This window comes from Acipenser ruthenus, chromosome 25 (assembly GCF_902713425.1).
Source record: "Acipenser ruthenus chromosome 25, fAciRut3.2 maternal haplotype, whole genome shotgun sequence".
NCBI classification, from domain to species: Eukaryota; Metazoa; Chordata; class Actinopteri; order Acipenseriformes; family Acipenseridae; genus Acipenser; species Acipenser ruthenus.
The window spans coordinates 9,460,973-9,479,902 of record NC_081213.1 but is presented as its reverse complement, the minus strand read 5'-3'; the positions used below and the strand labels follow the sequence as shown (position 1 = coordinate 9,479,902).

The 18,930-nt window shown below is 46.8% G+C and overlaps 1 protein-coding gene across 1 annotated transcript; it reads left to right on the top strand.

The window, feature by feature from the left end:
* The first annotated feature begins 665 nt into the window (after positions 1-665).
* Positions 666-16,551, top strand: LOC117414257 (proton-coupled zinc antiporter SLC30A2-like). Its single transcript, XM_034906032.2, has 8 exons — positions 666-966; positions 2,144-2,349; positions 3,086-3,232; positions 5,014-5,167; positions 5,486-5,678; positions 6,441-6,546; positions 8,827-8,961; positions 16,146-16,551. The coding sequence occupies exons 1-8, from the start codon at positions 899-901 to the stop codon at positions 16,289-16,291; spliced, it is 1,155 nt and encodes a 384-aa protein (XP_034761923.2). The 5' UTR covers positions 666-898; the 3' UTR covers positions 16,292-16,551.
* The last annotated feature ends 2,379 nt before the right edge of the window (positions 16,552-18,930 follow it).

Genomic DNA, 18,930 nt, shown 5'->3' with positions numbered 1-18,930 from the left:
ATCGTATAGACTTGCTGAGTGGATTTCTACTAAACTTTATCGTTCCATCTTAAAATATCTGTTGTGTTTAAACAGGTGAAAATAAGGCAGCATTCTGACTAGCAGTGCTGTGGGAAACTGACCCCAGGCCTTTGATAAAAGCTTCTAGCTTCGGTGTCGTTTTCTCTTCTTTTCTTTTAATTTCCAGGTCGTTTGCTACAATTTACTGGTAAGATCTGATGTTGCAACGAGAAGGTATCACGGGAGAGGGCAGTGATTGCAAAACGACCCTGGCGCTGAGTGAAATTTTGTCAATAGGGACGTGACTGTGGTGGTTTCCCCCATATGATGTTGGTGCGTTATCTACCACGTGTGTTTACATATTAATTACCCGTTTCAATAAGATGACACTATTTAGGATGGATATTAAATACATCTATAAACATTTTACCGACATTAAGTTTAGACAAAACGTAAACATTAACATGTTTTATAGTACTTGCTTGATCATTTTGAAAGCATTTTTAAAGTTACTGAACGTAGCTCTCTGAAATGTCTTAAATTATGCTGGCATGTTATAGTAAATTTTAGATAACGATATACCCACAACACTCTTAAATTAGTAACAGGGGTAGCGGGATAGGGTAAAACTGAAACATGTTAAATACGCATCAGCATGGGGTGTGGGGTGAAGGCGGTCATTGAGGTCTTAATAAAGAAACTGTAGTCTGACAGGTTTGCTCAGGGGGTTTGCGCACGACCACAAATAAACTGCCTTTTCCGTCGGTTCTCACGCCGGGAGAAAAAGTGCACTCGGTTCAAAAGATCTTCAGATAAGACTGAAGCGGAAGGGTTAAGAGCTGGACGACACCTTTACAGCCTGTAGCTGCTCTTTTAAATTCGTGTTAAAAAATATCAAATGGATGGTTTCAATGAAAAGACGAGTCTTCTGAGTGAGACGCGTAAGACCTACACAATGAATGGAAGGTGAGTTTAATAATAATGATGGAATGAACCGTTTATAAGGCTGCGCAATACCTTGCCATGCGTACTGTGTTGTGTAACTAATAGTACACTTCAGTTTTTTCTAAGGAAAAGATATACCATTTTCTCTTCTCGTAGTTTCAAAACATTTAGCTTAAAACGAGGATACTGAAAAGAAAAGTTAATATAAAGGTAAACATCAGGCGTCCGTAACCGTACTCTGTGGTGTTATTTCCATAACTAAATAGAAATACGAAATTTCTCAAAAATGTTCTCAAAAAGTATGCTCGGTAGTCACAGTCGGTACTTAGGCAAGTTAGAATACCACAGGAAAAGTACTGTGAATACATCTTCCTATATAGGAAATGTATAAACCGAGAGACAGTAAAGCTTGTTCTTCGTGACTTAAAACATATAGTAAATAAATAAAGACCGTCTTTAAACACAGGCTTAGATAATGTAAACAAACTGCTAAGCCAACCATTTCAGCTAGGTTGTGTAAAAAGCTAAAATATGGAAGTGTTTATTATAATTAAACAAACAGTCACCCCAGTAGTTGTATTTTACAGTGTGCAAGTGAATCAGGATTGTGTGGCACAGTGTCTTTCACAACCCCCAAAGGAATGATATTTGCAATAAAAAAGTGATTAAAATGAATGTTTTCTTCCTTTTAGGGATGAGACTGTTAAAACTGAAGCCAAAAAAGCTGCTTGAGTGAATATTAACCTGTGTGATTCTTCTTAAATTCTGGATCTCTTCCTCTCTCCCCCCTCTCCCTCTATCCCTCTCTCCCATTCTTTCTCCCCTCTCCCACTCTCTCTCCCCTCTCTATCCCTCCCTCTCTCTCCCCTCTCTATCCCTCCCTCTCTCTCCCCTCTCTCTCCCTGTCTCCCTCTCTCTCTTCCCTCCCTCCCTCTCTCCCCACTCTCTTCCCCCTCTCTCTCCCCTCTCTCCCCCTCTCTCTCCCCTCTCTCCCCGTCTCCCTCTCTCTCCCCTCTCTCCCCATCTCCCTCCCTCTCTCCCCTCCCTCTCTCTCCCCCCTCTCTCCCCTCCCTCTCCCCCCTCTCCCGCTCTGTCTCCCCTCTCTCTCCGTCTCCCTCCCTCTCTCCCCTCCCTCTCTCTCCCCTCTCTCCCCCTCTTCCCTCTCTCTCCCGCTCTCACTCTCCCCTCTCTCTCTCAGCCCGGGCAGTCAGCCTGCGGAGCGCTGCTTCCCCGGGTTCCTGTGTGACCTCAGCCCCCTGGAGCTGGCCGGAGCCCCTCAGCAGCAGCACTGTCACGGGAAGGTGGGCGAGGCGAGCCGCGGGGAGCGGGGGAAGCGCAGGGCCCGCCTCCAGCTGTACGTGGCCTCAGCTGTCTGCCTCGTCTTCATGATCGGGGAGGTGGTGGGTAAGGAACCAGGGCAGGGGCAGGAGGTCCCGGGGTCAGGCTCCAGATGAGAAGGGGGAATTAGAACAAATATGTAGTGGCCTCTCGCTGGGCTGCTGGCAGGTGCATTGCCACTCCAGCAGCACTCTCATTCTCGTTATAAGAGGAACCCAAACAGCAAGGCCCCGTAACCACGGCGCCCGACTGCAGCGTTATGAAAGGGGAGCGTGGTACATATTGAAAATGAAGTTTCAATTGAAAATGGTCGTGTTGAGTCAGTGTCAATAGCAGACAAGCTCAGCATTGTGGAGATGGGTCCAGTCGTCTGATATTGATAACTTTTTCAATGGTAACACATTTGTCACGTCTTCAAGTGAAAATACTACCCATGTTGTTTGTTCAGGTGCGACTCACTGAAATACACAAGAATCGCCTCTATACCAAAACACTGGAAACATGTTGTCCACCTTTTCCTAGAACTGAACTCACTGATTCAAAACCAGCCCTTCAGCAGCCATCAAATACTGACCAGGGTCAACATTGGAATTGCTGAATTTTTTATGCTTTTATTTTGTATTGCTGTTTTCATGATTAAGCGTTTTTGTCCTGTTTTGAATGATTTGTCTCTTTTTGCCTGTGATTTTTCTGATGTTATTTCTTGCTGGCACTCCTTTGTAAATTAGATGCATAGCTCCAGAGTTCTGTCCTGGTTAAATGTATAAGTTTGAAGGATGAACGTTGCTGCTGGTCTCTGCAGGGGGGTACCTCGCCCACAGCCTGGCCATCATGACAGACGCGGCACACTTACTGACAGACTTCGCCAGCATGCTCCTCAGCCTCTTCTCACTATGGATGGCATCGCGCCCCGCCACCAAAACCATGAGCTTCGGGTGGCATCGCGCGGGTAAGGACCTCGCTGCCAGGGGGAGCGCAGCCTGGGAGACTGGGTGTTTGTTTTACTGGTACAGCATGGAACAGCGCACCAGTCCTCCCATTACAGAAACCCACTGGGTCTGCATTCGGAGAAAATGAATTGTGGGGGTGCCACTTCACTTGAGATGACTCGCTCATTAAAATAGTTTAAAAGGAGAATAGATACTGTATCTATAAAATGAATCAAGATCATTAGTGAGCAAGGGGTCTGAGTGGGTAATACCCCACCCCGAGTCTCTCGTCTGTCCCAATACTTGTTGGAGGGGAGTGTACTTGCGTAGCAGATATGTGATGTCTCAGTTGGTTGCAGAAATTATTAAATATGACTGAGGGAGTGTGAAGTGTATTAATACCCTTGTCTCTGATACAAAATGATTTGCTGTTCATTGCTGAAAAAAGAAATCGAAAACGTTTACCTTGAAGTGTGTTAATAGTTTAGAGCTTAAACTGTTTCCAAATGTTAAACATTTACAATTCTGTCGAGACGTGTGATCATCAGAAATATGCACGTAATCTATAGATTGTTTCTACAGCAGTAACTATATTTAATTTTCAAGTATGAATGTTGTCTGATTTTTTTATCATTTTTATTTATTTTAAACTCTGTTGGCGTTCTTGTTGTTATTGGTCATCTGAGTGATTATCATCAAGTTTAAACATCTAGGAAATAAAGGGAATCTGACACATCCCTACTATATACATGTTGCTTATCTGATTTAGTTTAACCTTGCTTAGGAGCTTCTTCATGTCCATTTTTACATTCACACGCGGTGGCTGCAGGTGACTGTGATGTGAGTTTGTATTCCCTGCTGTGTTGTCTCTCTCTCCCTGGCTGTGCTGTGTGTTGTCACTCTCTCTCTGGCTGTGCTGTGTGTTCTCACTCTCTCTCTGGCTGTGCTGTGTGTTGTCACTCTCTCTCTGGCTGTGCTGTGTGTTCTCACTCTCTCTCTCTGGCTGGGCTGTGTGTTCTCACTCTCTCTCTGGCTGGGCTGTGTGTTCTCACTCTCTCCCTGGCTGTGCTATGTGTTCTCTCTCTCTCTGGCTGTGCTGTGTGTTCTCACTCTCTCTCTGGCTGTGCTGTGTGTTGTCACTCTCTCTCTGGCTGTGCTGTGTGTTGTCACTCTCTCTCTGGCTGTGCTGTGTGTTGTCACTCTCTCTCTGGCTGTGCTGTGTGTTGTCACTCTCTCTCTGGCTGTGCTGTGTATTCTCACTCTCTCTCTGGCTGTGCTGTGTGTTCTCACTCTCTCTCTCTGGCTGTGCTGTGTGTTCTCACTCTCTCTCTGGCTGTGCTGTGTGTTCTCACTCTCTCTCTCTGGCTGTGCTGTGTATTCTCACTCTCTCTCTCTGGCTGTGCTGTGTGTTCTCACTCTCTCCCTGGCTGTGCTGTGTGTTCTCACTCTCTCCCTGGCTGGGCTGTGTGTTCTCACTCTCTCTCTGGCTGTGCTGTGTGTTCTGTCTCTCTCTCTGGCTGTGCTGTGTGTTCTGTCTCTCTCCCTGGCTGTGCTGTGTGTTCTCACTCTCTCTCTGGCTGTGCTGTGTGTTCTCACTCTCTCTCTGGCTGTGCTGTGTGTTCTCACTCTCTCTCTGGCTGTGCTGTGTGTTCTCACTCTCTCCCTGGCTGTGCTGTGTGTTCTCACTCTCTCTCTGTCTGGGCTGTGTGTTGTCACTCTCTCCCTGTCTGTGCTGTGTGTTGTCTCTCTCTCCCTGTCTGTGCTGTGTGTTCTCACTCTCTCCCCGGCTGTGTGTTTGCAGAGATCCTGGGCGCGCTGGTGTCTGTGCTGTCTATCTGGGTGGTGACCGGGGTCCTGGTGTACCTGGCAGTGCAGAGGATCCTCACTGAGCAGTATGAGATCGACGGCAGGGTGATGCTCATCACATCGGGCTGTGCCGTCGCTGTCAACATCGTGTAGGGACCTCCACAGACTGGGATTCTGAATTCTAATTGACGAGAAGGCCTGCAGAGACTTTTGTTTTAGAATGTGGAATGCTTATCTCCGAGTTCACTTCATAGAAGAATATAATAACTTTTTTTTTTTTTTTTGCTCTTCATTCTCAGATACTTCTAGAAATGTAGACATGCTTGCTTATTGCAATGATGTGAATGGAGTAAGGAAGGGTGTTCAGTTCCCAGATTGTCCAGACTGATCAGTTTTCTCCAGCGCTGCCGATCAGTGCCCTGGTGATTTCTAACCTGCCTCCCTGTCTCTCTCTCTCTGTGCTGTAGAATGGGGATCACACTCCACCAGTCCAGTCACCTTCACGGGCACAGCCACGGGCCTCACAGTGCGTCTCACTCCCACGACACCTCTGCCAGCCCCCAGCAGAACCCCAGCGTGCGGGCCGCCTTCGTCCACGTGATCGGGGACCTGCTGCAGAGCGTGGGCGTGCTGATCGCTGCCTATGTCATTTACTTCAAGGTAAAGGTGTCAGAGACAGGGCGTGGGGGAGGCATCGGCTTGGTCATGTGATTTCTCTCTCTTTCGTACGGCTGGATTCACAGACCCTGACTAGCACCAGTCTTAGAATGCCTTACCTGACATTAGCCAGTCCAGTGCGATTGCCAGTCGCGGAGGGATACAGGGTTTTTTTTTTTTTTCATGAAGAGGATATTCTGAGCAGATCTGCGCAGCTCTTGCAGCTGATTGGCTGGTTCATTGGCAGCACATCCAGAAGTTATAAGCTTCAGCTGTGCAGATCGGTTCAGAATATCCTCTGCAGAAAAAAAAGATTATTCCCCCATCAGATGATCTGGGGTTTAATGTTGTAAATTGCACAAACCTACAATCTCAAATAGTAAAAAGATTTACAGTCTGTTAACTCGAGATCAATAATAAAGTGTGCAATCTAATCTTGATCAAAATAATATATATATATATATATATATATATATATATATATATATATATATATATAATATATATATATATATATATATATATATATATACACACATAAATAATTGGCAACTGTCTCGAGATCTCAGATATACAAGATTTCAGTCTCTTTATAGAATCTGATCTGGGATCCTCTGTGACAGAACTTGAACTGTGGGATTGATCTACACCACCCTGGGTCTTGTCTTGGAGGTGGAGGGGAATGGGTCAGTCCAGAGCACAGCGCTACCTAGCAAACTGGGATGACAAATCTCTGTGTGTCTCTCTCTCTCTCTCTCCTCCCAGCCAGAGTACAAGATCATCGACCCGATCTGCACCTTCCTCTTCTCTCTGCTGGTCCTGGCCACCACCATCACCATCCTGAGAGATGTCCTGAGGGTCCTCATGGAGGGTGGGTCTCCTCTGACAGGGCTCCAGCACAGGTGCTCAGAGTCTCCCCAGAGACAGGGCTCCAGCACAGGGGCTCAGTCTCCCCCAGAGACAGGGATCCAGCACAGGGGCTCAGAGTCTCCCCCAGAGACAGGGATCCAGCACAGGGGCTCAGAGTCTCCCCCAGAGACAGGGCTCCAGTACAGGGGCTCAGAGTCTTCCCCCAGAGACAGGGCTCCAGCACAGGGGCTCAGAGTCTTCCCCCAGAGACAGGGCTCCAGCACAGGGGCTCAGAGTCTTCACCCAGAGACAGGGCTCCAGCACAGGGGCTCAGAGTCTTCCCCCAGAGACAGGGCTCCAGCACAGGGGCTCAGAGTCTCCCCAGACAGGGCTCCAGCACAGGGGCTCAGAGTCTCCCCCAGAGACAGGGCTCAGAGTCTCCCCCAGAGACAGGGCTCCAGCACAGGGGCTCAGAGTCTTCCCCTAGAGACAGGGCTCCAGCACAGGGGCTCAGAGTCTTCCCCCAGAGACAGGGCTCCAGCACAGGGGCTCAGAGTCTCCCCAGACAGGGCTCCAGCACAGGGGCTCAGAGTCTCCCCCAGAGACAGGGCTCAGAGTCTCCCCCAGAGACAGGGCTCCAGCACAGGGGCTCAGAGTCTCCCCCAGAGACAGGGCTCCAGCACAGGGGCTCAGAGTCTCCCCAGACAGGGCTCCAGCACAGGGGCTCAGAGTCTCCCCCAGAGACAGGGCTCAGAGTCTTCACCCAGAGACAGGGCTCCAGCACAGGGGCTCAGAGTCTCCCCAGACAGGGCTCCAGCACAGGGGCTCAGAGTCTCCCCCAGAGACAGGGCTCAGAGTCTCCCCCAGAGACAGGGCTCCAGCACAGGGGCTCAGAGTCTTCCCCTAGAGACAGGGCTCCAGCACAGGGGCTCAGAGTCTTCCCCCAGAGACAGGGCTCCAGCACAGGGGCTCAGAGTCTCCCCAGACAGGGCTCCAGCACAGGGGCTCAGAGTCTCCCCCAGAGACAGGGCTCAGAGTCTCCCCCAGAGACAGGGCTCCAGCACAGGGGCTCAGAGTCTCCCCCAGAGACAGGGCTCCAGCACAGGGGCTCAGAGTCTCCCCAGACAGGGCTCCAGCACAGGGGCTCAGAGTCTCCCCCAGAGACAGGGCTCAGAGTCTTCACCCAGAGACAGGGCTCCAGCACAGGGGCTCAGAGTCTTCCCCTAGAGACAGGGCTCCAGCACAGGGGCTCAGAGTCTTCCCCCAGAGACAGGGCTCCAGCACAGGGGCTCAGAGTCTCCCCAGACAGGGCTCCAGCACAGGGGCTCAGAGTCTCCCCCAGAGACAGGGCTCAGAGTCTCCCCCAGAGACAGGGCTCCAGCACAGGGGCTCAGAGTCTCCCCCAGAGACAGGGCTCCAGCACAGGGGCTCAGAGTCTCCCCCAGAGACAGGGCTCCAGCACAGGGGCTCAGAGTCTCCCCCAGAGACAGGGATCCAGCACAGGGGCTCAGAGTCTCCCCCAGAGACAGGGCTCAAGTCTGTGCTTCAGGAGATTTCAGGAGGCAGGGATGGAAATAAGACTCCCATTGCATAGTAGTTTGATTCATTCCTGGTTTTAATAAGAGTTTAATAAGACACACCTGAGCTTGTTACCAGTATACTGTGGCTAATCAAGCTTGTAGTAAGACCTGGAATGGGTGAAACTGCTATGCAATAAGCAATATACAGTATCTTCCTCCAGGGGTGCACAACCTGGGCCCTCATATATAAGCCCACTCCACAGGGAAGCTTAATTAAGGCTTCATTTGTTTAAAAGAAACAAATGGGCAAATAAGGTCAGAACAACTGTTTATCAACAGCATTGTGATGATTATACATCTTATCTGAAACAGTGAATGTATTCTGAAAATCCAAGAATTCAGCTTCCCATAGCCAAGCTGTGTCGTAAGTGGGGCTAGTGGTCCCCGAGGGTGTTTGAGGGCCACATGTGCCCCTGTGTTAACTTGGGTCACTGAGCACTGTTAGAGATATGCTTGTCCAATTGTGATGGAACTTGGTACGGACAGGTCACTGGTAGTGTTAGAATCTAGGTGTATATGGAGCCTGCACACCTGCTCAAATGTGATGCGATTTGCTAAGGACGGTCATTAGCACAGGTTATTGGAGTATGGAGGCTGTCTGTCTGTTTGCAGCCTTACCATTTTCACACCTGCACACGGTGTGTACAGGACCTGTCCGCGTTGCAGTCTCGACAGGATGTGGAGTGTCTCTGACAGGCTTGTCTCCCTGCCTCTCTCTCCAGGGACTCCGAAGGGGATGCAGTTCAGCGATGTGAAGGAGACTCTGCTGTGTCTCCGTGGGGTGAGAGCCCTGCACAGCCTGCACATCTGGGCTCTGACCATCAACCAGGCCGTGCTGTCTGTGCACATCGCCATCAGTGAGTCTGCTTCTGCTTCCACTTCCACTCGACGTATGCCCATTGCGCACACACACCAGCTGTAAACCAGGATAGAAGAAACTCAATAAGGGTCCCTCTCTGTATATTAGGGGCTCACCCCCCTCTCTCTCTCTCTCTCTCTCTCTCTCTCTCTCTCTCTCTCTCTCTCTCTCTCTCTCTCTCTCTCTCTCTCTCTCTCTCTCTCGCTTTCTGTCTATTATGGGGCTCACCCCTCTCTATGTGTATTATCGGGCTCACCCCTTTCTCTCTCTGTATTATTGGGCTCACCCCTCTCTCTCTGTATTATTGGGCTCACCCCTCTCTCTGTGTATTATTGGGCTCACCCCTCTCTGTGTATTATTGAGCTCACCCCTCTCTATGTGTATTATCGGGCTCACCCCTCTCTGTGTATTATTGGGCTCACCCCTCTCTATGTATATTATAGAGCTCACCCCTCTCTCTGTGTATTATTGGGCTCACCCCTCTGTGTATTATTGAGCTCACCCCTCTCTATGTGTATTATTGAGCTCACCCCTCTCTATGTGTATTATTGGGCTCACCCCTCTCTTTGTGTATTATCGGGCTCACCCCTCTATGTGTATTATTGGGCTCACCCCTCTCTTTGTGTATTATCGGGCTCACCCCTCTCTGTGTATTATTGGGCTCACCCCTCTCTCTATGTGTATTATCGGGCTCACCCCTCTCTGTGTATTATTGGGCTCACCCCTCTCTCTATGTGTATTATCGGGCTCACCCCTCTCTGTGTATTATTGGGCTCACCCCCCCTCTCTCTCTCTCTCTTTCTCTGTGTATTATGTGCCTCACCCCCCCCCTCTCTCTCTCTCTATTATGGGGCTCACCCGCCCCCCCCCCTCTCTCTCTCTCTCTCTCTCTCTGTGTATTATGGGACTCACCCCTCTCTCTATGTGTATTATTGGGCTCACCCCTCTCTGTGTATTATTGGGCTCACCCCTCTCTGTGTATTATTGGGCTCACCCCCCTCTCTCTCTCTCTCTCTCTCTCTCTTTTTCTGTGTATTATGTGCCTCACCCCCCCCTCTCTCTCTCTCTCTCTCTCTCTCTCTCTATTATGGGGCTCACCCGCCCCCTCTCTCTCCTCTCTCTCTATCTCTCTCTCTCTGTGTATTATGGGACTCACCCCTCTCGCTCTGGGTATTATGGGGCTCACCCCCCTCTCTCTCTCTCTCTCTCTCTCTGAGGATTGTGGGATCATGGGAGGGGCTTGTGTAGAGTGAGTGGTGTGTACTGTGCGTGAGTAAAACTTTTACTGAAGTTATATTCATTTTGTACACGTTTAGCTTTATTTATTTATTTGTATTATTTAATTTGGTTTTTTCTCCTGATTTGGAGCCGCCATGGGTTCCAAATCGGGAGGTTTTGGGTCGCTGACCCGCAGGCACGGATTTAAATGTATTCCAGACAGTTCAGTAACAGTGGAGGAGTGTTTGTTAGCTGTCGGAAGAAATAGGGTATGGAAATATAAACTCTGCTGCAAGAATGAATAAAGCCATCGTTGTTTTTCTTAGTAGTGAACTGTTAGTGAACAGGATTGTTGAAGAAGGTTTGTATATCAAAGAAAGTTTTGTCAGCGTTTTACCTTTAGCTTCCCCTGTCACTAAAGTTATCCTTTCAAATGTCCCGCCTTTCATTAAAGATGAGTTGATTATTAATGAGCTACTAAGATACAGAAAAACAATGTCCCCAATTAAACCTATTTTACTCGGGTGTAAAAACCCAGATGTTAAGCATGTCATGTCTTTTAGGAGACAAGTATTTATATTATTGAATGACCCCAACTCGTCTATTGAAGTTGCGTGAACTTTCAATATTGACGGTAGTAATTATGTTATATTTGCCAGCACAGAATCAATGAAATGTTTTCATTGTGGAGGACAAGGAGACCTTAGAAGGGCTTGCCCTCAAAAAAATAATGATACTGAGAATAATAAGGCAAGAGAGCTAGCAAGTGGGGAGGACGGAGTCTCTGAGACAGCACCGGGGGCTGAGCAGCAAACGCAGCCGCCAGCGCAGACAGTGAGACCCGAGCCGGCGTCTCGACTGAAGCGGGGGATCGGATCAGAGGTTAAAGAAAACAATAAAGAAACAGGAGCTGAAACAGTGAATACCCCAGAGGACGCAGATTTTCAACTTGTTGAAAAAAAGAGGAAAAGACATGTGGCCACCCCAGGAAAGGTAGCTGAAGAAGGGCAGGCTGTCTGGGACTCTGAGACGCTCTCTCAGGGCAGCGGTGCTGCTGCAGCTCAGAGCTCTGGGACAGGAGATCAAGGTAAAGCTGGATCTCGGTGTAAACCTGCGATAACCCCGCGTTCAGGGAAGAAGGGTAACAGCGGCGCTGCAGTTCAGTCCAGCGCTGAGACAGCCTCCAGATCAGAGGACCTGTTGCCGGATACAGTAGCTGTGGATGACACTGAAGAATCTGAAGAGGAGTCGGTGATATCAGAGATGGATGATGGAGGAGAGCTCTCTGACTCCTCGGTGCTGCTCGATGAGGCTCTGCCCAACCCGTCTGGTAAGAGTAAAATGTATCCAGTTGATACAATATCAGCGTTTTTAGATAAAACCAAAGGGAAAAGGGGAACTGATTTAACACAGTTTGTCCTAATATCCAGCTGTTTATCTACTCTGCAAAAATAGCCATGAGAAAAGCTACGTTAGAGGAGCTAGACCAAAAGAAACGCTATCGTTTAAAAAAAGTAATAGTCTCTGCAAGAAAGTTGTTGAATGATAACAAACCGAAGACATATTAATGGATTATTTAATAAGACATTTTAATATAGTTTTTAGTTGTTTGTTTTTGTTTTGGCTTTCTTTGTTTCCTACGGAACAAATTCAAATAGCTACTTTTAATGTAAATGGTTGTAGGAGTGTCAATAAAAGAGCACATTTATTTCATTTTATCACACAGAAGAGAGTGAATGTGATGTTTTTACAGGAAACGCATACAGACAGTATGAATGAGAGCGAGTGGCTGAGCGAATGGAGGGGGCGGGGCGTCTTAAGTCATGGTTCTAATGTCAGTGCTGGAGTAGCTGTGCTGTTCTCCCCAGGGCTGCAAATAGATATTTTATCAGTTAGTGAGGAAATCCAAGGGCGCCTTTTAAAAATAGAAACGGGTTTTAAAGGCACTGAGATTGTTTTTATCAATTTATATGCACCAAATGAGGGCAGGGAAAAAAGTTTTATTTTTTAAAAAATTAAATCAGGTTTTATCTAATTGTAATCCTGCACATATGATTTTAGTAGGGGGTGATTTTAATTGTACAGAACATTTTATTATGGATAGGAATCATGAAGAGCCACATCCCCAGTCTTCAAAAGAACTGTCTGCTGTTTTAAAAGTTCAAAGCCTGGTTGATGTCTGGAGGAATTTATATCCATGAGTAAAGCAGTACACTTGGGTTAAAATCAATAATAATAATCAGATATCAAAAGCGCGACTAGATAGATTGTACTGCACTAAACAAAATCTTAATCAGATTTTTAAGAGCAATATCATTCCCACTATGTTGTCTGATAACCACTGTGTATTACTCACCATTTGCCTGCCTTCTGCTGCTCCCTCAAAGTCATACTGGCATTTTAATACTAAATTATTGGAAGACAAACAGTTCTTAGATCTTTTTAAAGCATTTTGGGTCTCCTGGAGGCAGCAGAGTATGAAATATAGTAGTATACGACAGTGGTGGGACATTGGAAAAATACAAATTAAAATTTTCTGTCAGCAATATACTTTAAATACAACCAGGGTTTTGAACCAGACAGTTGAAAAGCTTGAGAGAGAGATATTGAGAATAGAAACAAAAATTACATCTTCCAGTCTCTGAGAGAGAAAAGAGAAACTATGAGCAGCCTACTTGAGGAAAGAGTGAAGGGGTCCCTCATCCGTTCTCGTTTCACGCAGCTAAAGGACATGGACGCACCCACCAAATTCTTTTTCAATTTAGAGAAGAAGGTGGTGGAGAGTAAGCAGCTGTTTTGTGTGCGTCTGCCCTGCGGGAAGGAGGTGCACAGTAAAGAAGATATTAATAGAGCAGCTGTGTATTTCTACACCCAGCTGTTTAGTGCCGAGCCCTGTGATGAGGAGCAAATCGCTTTACTGCACCAGGACCTGCCCAGCTTGTCTCAAGAAGAACAGCGCCCCCTAGAAGCCTGTTTGACAATGCAGGAGCTGACGGAGGCAGTCACTCAGGTGTCACCAGGAAAAGCCCCTGGGATTGATGGCCTTCAGGCAGAGTTTTATAAAAAGCTCTGGCCAGTGATTGGAGAAGACCTTTTCCGGGTTTTACAAGAGTGCATTAGAGAAGGAGAGCTGCCTTTGAGCTGTCGTCGGGCTGTGATTACACTGTTGCCAAAAAAAGGAGATCTAAAAGAACTAAAGAATTGGCGCCCCGTCTCACTTTTATGTTCGGATTATAAAATATTTTCAAAAGCCTTGGCCAGTAGACTGAGGGAATGTATTCACACTGTGGTTCATAAAGACCAGTCATATTGCATTCCTGGAAGGACAATATTTGATAATATCTTTCTAATCCGAGACTTTTTAACTGCTAGTAATCTTTTTAATCTTGATTTGGGGATTATTTCTCTAGATCAAGAAAAAGCATTTGATAGGGTGGATCACAAATATCTTGTTAAAACATTACAATCTTGGTTTTGGTCCTAATTTCATTTCTTTTATTTCCCTGTTATATAAAAATGTTTTTAGTGTTTTGAAAATTAATAATAGCTTGAGCCGTCCGTTTCCGGTGTACAGAGGGATTCGCCAGGGATGTTCCCTATCAGGCATGTTATATGCCCTCTCTATTGAACCTCTGCTTTGTCATTTTAGGAGTAAGCTGGCTGGTCTGAGTATACCTTTTACACGTAATGCTCCTCCAGTCAAACTGTCTGCCTATGCTGATGACGTTAATGTCTTCATCACCAGTCATGCTGATGTGTCATCACTGAGAAACAGTTTGGACATTTTTCAGAAAGCCTCATCGGCCAAGGTGAACTGGGGCAAGTGCAGCACATTCCTGTCAGGGGAGTGGCGTGGAGCCGGCCCCCCGACGCTCCCTCAGCCTTTGCGCTGGGGGAGGACTGGGATCAAGGTTCTGGGAGTCTATTTGGGAGAACGACAGTATGAATCCAAGAACTGGGAGGAATTAACAGAAAAGGTTAAGGGAAGGCTGCAGCGTTGGCGGTGGCTGATACCTCAGTTGTCATACAAGGGGAGAGTTCTTGTGATCAACAGTCTGGTGGCCTCCATGCTATGGCACAGGCTGGTGTGCCTGGATCCTCCCCCAGGGCTGATAAATGAGATACAAAGAGTGCTATTGGAGTTTTTTTGGAGTGGCCATCATTGGCTAAAGCCAGCTGTCTTGTACCTGCCCCCTAGTGAAGGGGGTCAAGGGTTAGTGGATGTACACAGTCGTGTGGCTACTTTCCGGTTGCAAGCAGTGCAGCGTTTGCTGTTTTTACCTGAGCTAAGCTGGAGAAACATCGCCTTCTCTTTCCTGCACAGAGTGAGGGAACTGGGCTGGGATTGGCAATTGTTTTTAATAAATCTATCTCAGCTAGACACCAATGAACTCCCAGATTTCTATAAGAACATGCTCAATGCCTGGCGAATGGTGAAGGTGGAGAGACTGGAGGATTATTTGACCGTAGGAGCATTGCTAGAGGAGCCTTTATTTTTTAACTCCTTGCTCCCTGCAGATGGTTTCCAATCTGGGGCGTTGTGCTCTAGTTTTGCAAAAGGGGGCATTACAAAACTAAAAGATTTACTGCAGGTGAGCATTGGGAGGTGGAGAGAGGTGGAAAGCCTGGCCAAACAGCTGGGAATTCACTCACTCAGAGTACTAGAGAATCTTTTGAAAAAGCTCAGAGACTCTTTCTCCCCTGGGTTACAGAGATGTTGAACCAGGCTCTGGGAGGCACTGATGAGCAAGAGTTGGCTTGCCCTTCCTTTTTAGTGTCTCCTGCTGTTCCTGAAAACCTTGGGGAAGGTTTGTACAGTATTGAGACGCTGCAACAGCTTCCTGCACACTCTTCTGGAAAAAAGGAGCTGTACACACTCTGTGTTAAGGTGTGCCATGTGAATGCGCTAAAGACACTGCCGGATACCAGGTGGAGAGCGCATGTGGACTGTGTAGATAGTACTGCTCCGGCCTGGAGGTCTTTATATAAACCGCCTTTGCCTAAGCGTTCAGGAGATCTACAGTGGCGCATTCTTCATGGCATCATAGTCACTGGGCGCCACGTCCACCGTATTGACCCTGCAGTTAGTAAAGACTGTGTTTTTTGTGGAGAGGAAGAAACACTGTTTCACCTTTTTACTGACTGCAGAAGGTTGGACCCCTTGTTTAATGCTATTGCGGAATTGCTAAATTCTTTAAATGTGTTTTTTACTAAAGAATTATTCATTTTTAATTTTCCTTAAAGTCACAAGACACGATTTAAAAGTGCTTTAATTAATTTTATATTTGGGCAAGGAAAATTAGTAATCTGGAAAACCAGGAAAAACAAGCTGCAGGGGTCGGGAATTTACAACGCTGAATTAATGTTGAAATTGTTGTTGAAAACAAGAATTCAAATTGATTTTGCTTATTTTTCTTTAGTCCATGACTTACAGAGTTTTCAGCAGCGTTGGTGTGTGAATGAGGGATTGTGTGTGCTGGGGGAGGAGGGAGAGCTACAGTTTTTTGTGTGAAATAATCTGGATGTATTTATTTATGTGCATGTATATACAGATTTATCTAATTGGGGGGGAGAAAAATATATATATATATATATATATATATATATATATATATAATTTAGATCTGTTTTATATATAACTGTTAATTACTTTATTTGTTTTTTCAAAATGTTTTCAATAAAGGACCCTTAAAAGTCAAAGTCTCTCAGTCTCTCTTTCTCTCGCTCTCTCTCTCTCTCTCTCTGTATTATGGGGCTCTCCCCCTCTCTCTCTCCCTCTCTCTCTCTGTGTATTTTGGAGCTCCCCCCCCCCTCGCTCTCTCTCTGTGTATTATGGGGCTCACCCCCCTCTCTGTGTATTATGGGGCTCACCTCCCTCTCTCTGTGTATTATGGGGCTCACCCCCCTCTCTCTGTGTATTATGGGGCTCACCCCCCTCTCTCTCTCTCTCTGTCTTGTTTTCAGAGGAGGGCGTGGACGGGCAGGCAGTGCTGAAGGAGGCCAATGAGGTGCTGCAGAGCAAGTTTGACTTCCACACGACCACCATCCAGATCGAGAACTACTCCGAGGACATGCAGGACTGCCAGGAGTGTCAGGACCCCCGCGACTGAGAAAGGGGCCCCCTGCAGCCCACCCCAGGACCCTCATCGCTGAGGGAGTCGCCTCTGCAAGCCTGCCGTGCCGTTCTTACTGATAGGACTCCTCGTAACATCCCATTCGTTAGCCTTTAGGTATGAACCTGACCATCGCAGTGTGCAGTGTTTGGCCAGTTTGGTCAAATGGCTGTTTTGTATATTTTTTTTATTTTATTTTTGTTATCCAAGTGGGGATTTGCAAATTCTTTTTTAATATAAAACATTAATTAAAAAAATCGGACTCTTGTTTTGTGTTTAAAATATTATTCCTAATTACTGCACTGTGTGTGTGCGCCTCTGTGATAATCTTCTGTTTTGATGTTAGCTGAGGATGGTATCCAGGGGCTAAAGCAGAGGCAGGCTTACATGCAAAGGTCACACTTACAGAGTTTCATATACAGCTAGAGAACTGCTTGTCCAGTTTCTAAGGACCATCTGTAGCATAGACAATTGATAGTATCACAATATGGAGACAGTCTGTCTATAGCCAGCTGTGATTTAACGGGGCATTCTTTACACAGGTTAATAACACTTTCGCAATCTAGGTACTTGGAGACGTCCTGCCTTGTTGATCTTTCTGTTTTCCAGACTCTAATCTCGCATTGCCTCGGCTGAAGCCCATCCTGCAGTGTAAGTTCACCTCCTCCCTGTGTTTCAGATAGAGAGAGTCTCCACCTCGTGTTTATCCTGTATCTGCCTCTGTGCTCTCATGGAGCGTGCAGACTGGTGTCTGCTCTTGTATTTTAAGCTCATCCTGGTATGATTGTCAGTGTGTGCTGAATGCAGTTGGATTTTTTTCACCCAGCTTGCATTTCATGAGGCTGATGCAACCCAGTGCTGTGTTACAGTATGAAAGATGAATCAAAGTGTGTTTTTAAAATGATCCCCTTCCAGCCAGCGGGGGGCCCATGTTCTGAACTAATTCAGATCAACCGTTTTCCCTCCATGGTTACCTGGATCTATTGAAGCAGGTATAAAGAGGTACATATTGAATTCAGGCTGTAATACATCTAATTTACTGAGAGCGGGTTTAGGAGCAGCATGATTGATAGCAATGGATTAATCTCAATCTAAACCCCCACACACATACACAAATCATCTGCAATAGGCAGCACACACTTTTACGTGAATGTGCGGTTCCACAAATAAATGCTTGAGTTGCAAAGAGAATCCCCCACGTGGGTTCTGTGAAATATAAAAGCTGCATCTCCGTGCGGTCAGTTTCAGTTGGGACAGATCTGACACAGTTTGGCGCTTGATTGGCAGGTGCTTCCATCGTCAGGACTGCATCACTGATGGGAAAACACAGAACATGCTTGGAGGAATAGGGGTGATCACAGAGGTCAGGTCATACTGTATATCCCTCCAGATGAATTGAAACACCTTGCAGACTCACAGTCACATAGAATCTACCCATGGTTGCTCTCCACCTTGTTGACAGTGCTATGGCAGGTGTGTTCCGCTCTGTACAGTCCCTTTGTGTTTAAGCCAGCTCAAGGCTTGCAGTGACTCACAGATCTTCAGTACAGGTGATGAAGCCTATCCCAGCTTTATCAAGGTTCATTGTGCAGATAGCATGCATTGAAACAGCGTGCCAAGGACAGGGAGGCACAAAGGAGTCCTAGAAACAGAATCGAGTCTCCTTGAGTGAACAGTACCCTGTGGCTCAGGCAGAGAATACACACAGCTGGATATGACCTGTGCAAAGCAGAGCTTAATAGCAGCACAAGCAATAAACTGTTCTTTGTCGGGTTGTAATAAGCTACAGCTGGCTGAAAAGCTTGTGCTGTAAAATGCTTTATCCAGCTGTGGCTTATCAGGTTATAGGCTGATCAAAGCCTAGCAGACAAACATTTCAGCCATACTGGGGCATTTGTTAACTTCTGTCTCTGCACCCCCTGACGGTGGTCCCCCCTCCAAGTACTGACCCGGCCCAACCATGCTGAGATCAGACTCCCAGGTGGGGAGGATGCTGACTTGCAGACAGAGGTCAGAGCACTAGCCTACTGCTCGGACCAGTGTTGATGTGTTCTACTCAGGATTGCTGCAACGTGCTGTTGACATGCTGGCTAATCAGGGTGATTCATAAACAACGCCCCATATTGAAAAGCATCATGAAGCTTGCTTTCAGGTTCACTAGTAGACTGCCAAGGTGGAATTGGAAACTATAGTTACTGTCCTCTTACTGGGCACCCAGCGGGTAAAAAAAAATCTCAGACACGGTTTACAGCAAATCGATTTGTTTTGCAGTGTCAACAACAAACAGATGACTTTGGTGAGATTTTTAATTAAAAAAAAACCCAGAACGACCATCTAAAAACTAGCAGAGCCCCAGCTGTGACCAGCATACACCAGTGCTGGTGCACCAGGGTTCCAGACGGGCCATCATCGTTGGAAACCTGAAACGAAAGCTCTTTAAAAATGTTGCAAAGTTTTTTTTTTTTTTAGACGTTTGTTGATGAATCCTGTCTATAATGTTTTACAATTCCAGCTAGGATTACGGTTTGTGAGTCTGTATCCCAGTTTGTCAATATTTAGACAGTAACCTGTTTGTACAACCACTTTGAAAGGTCAGGTTCTCAAGAATACCGTTTTTCATTCAGCAATATTCTGTT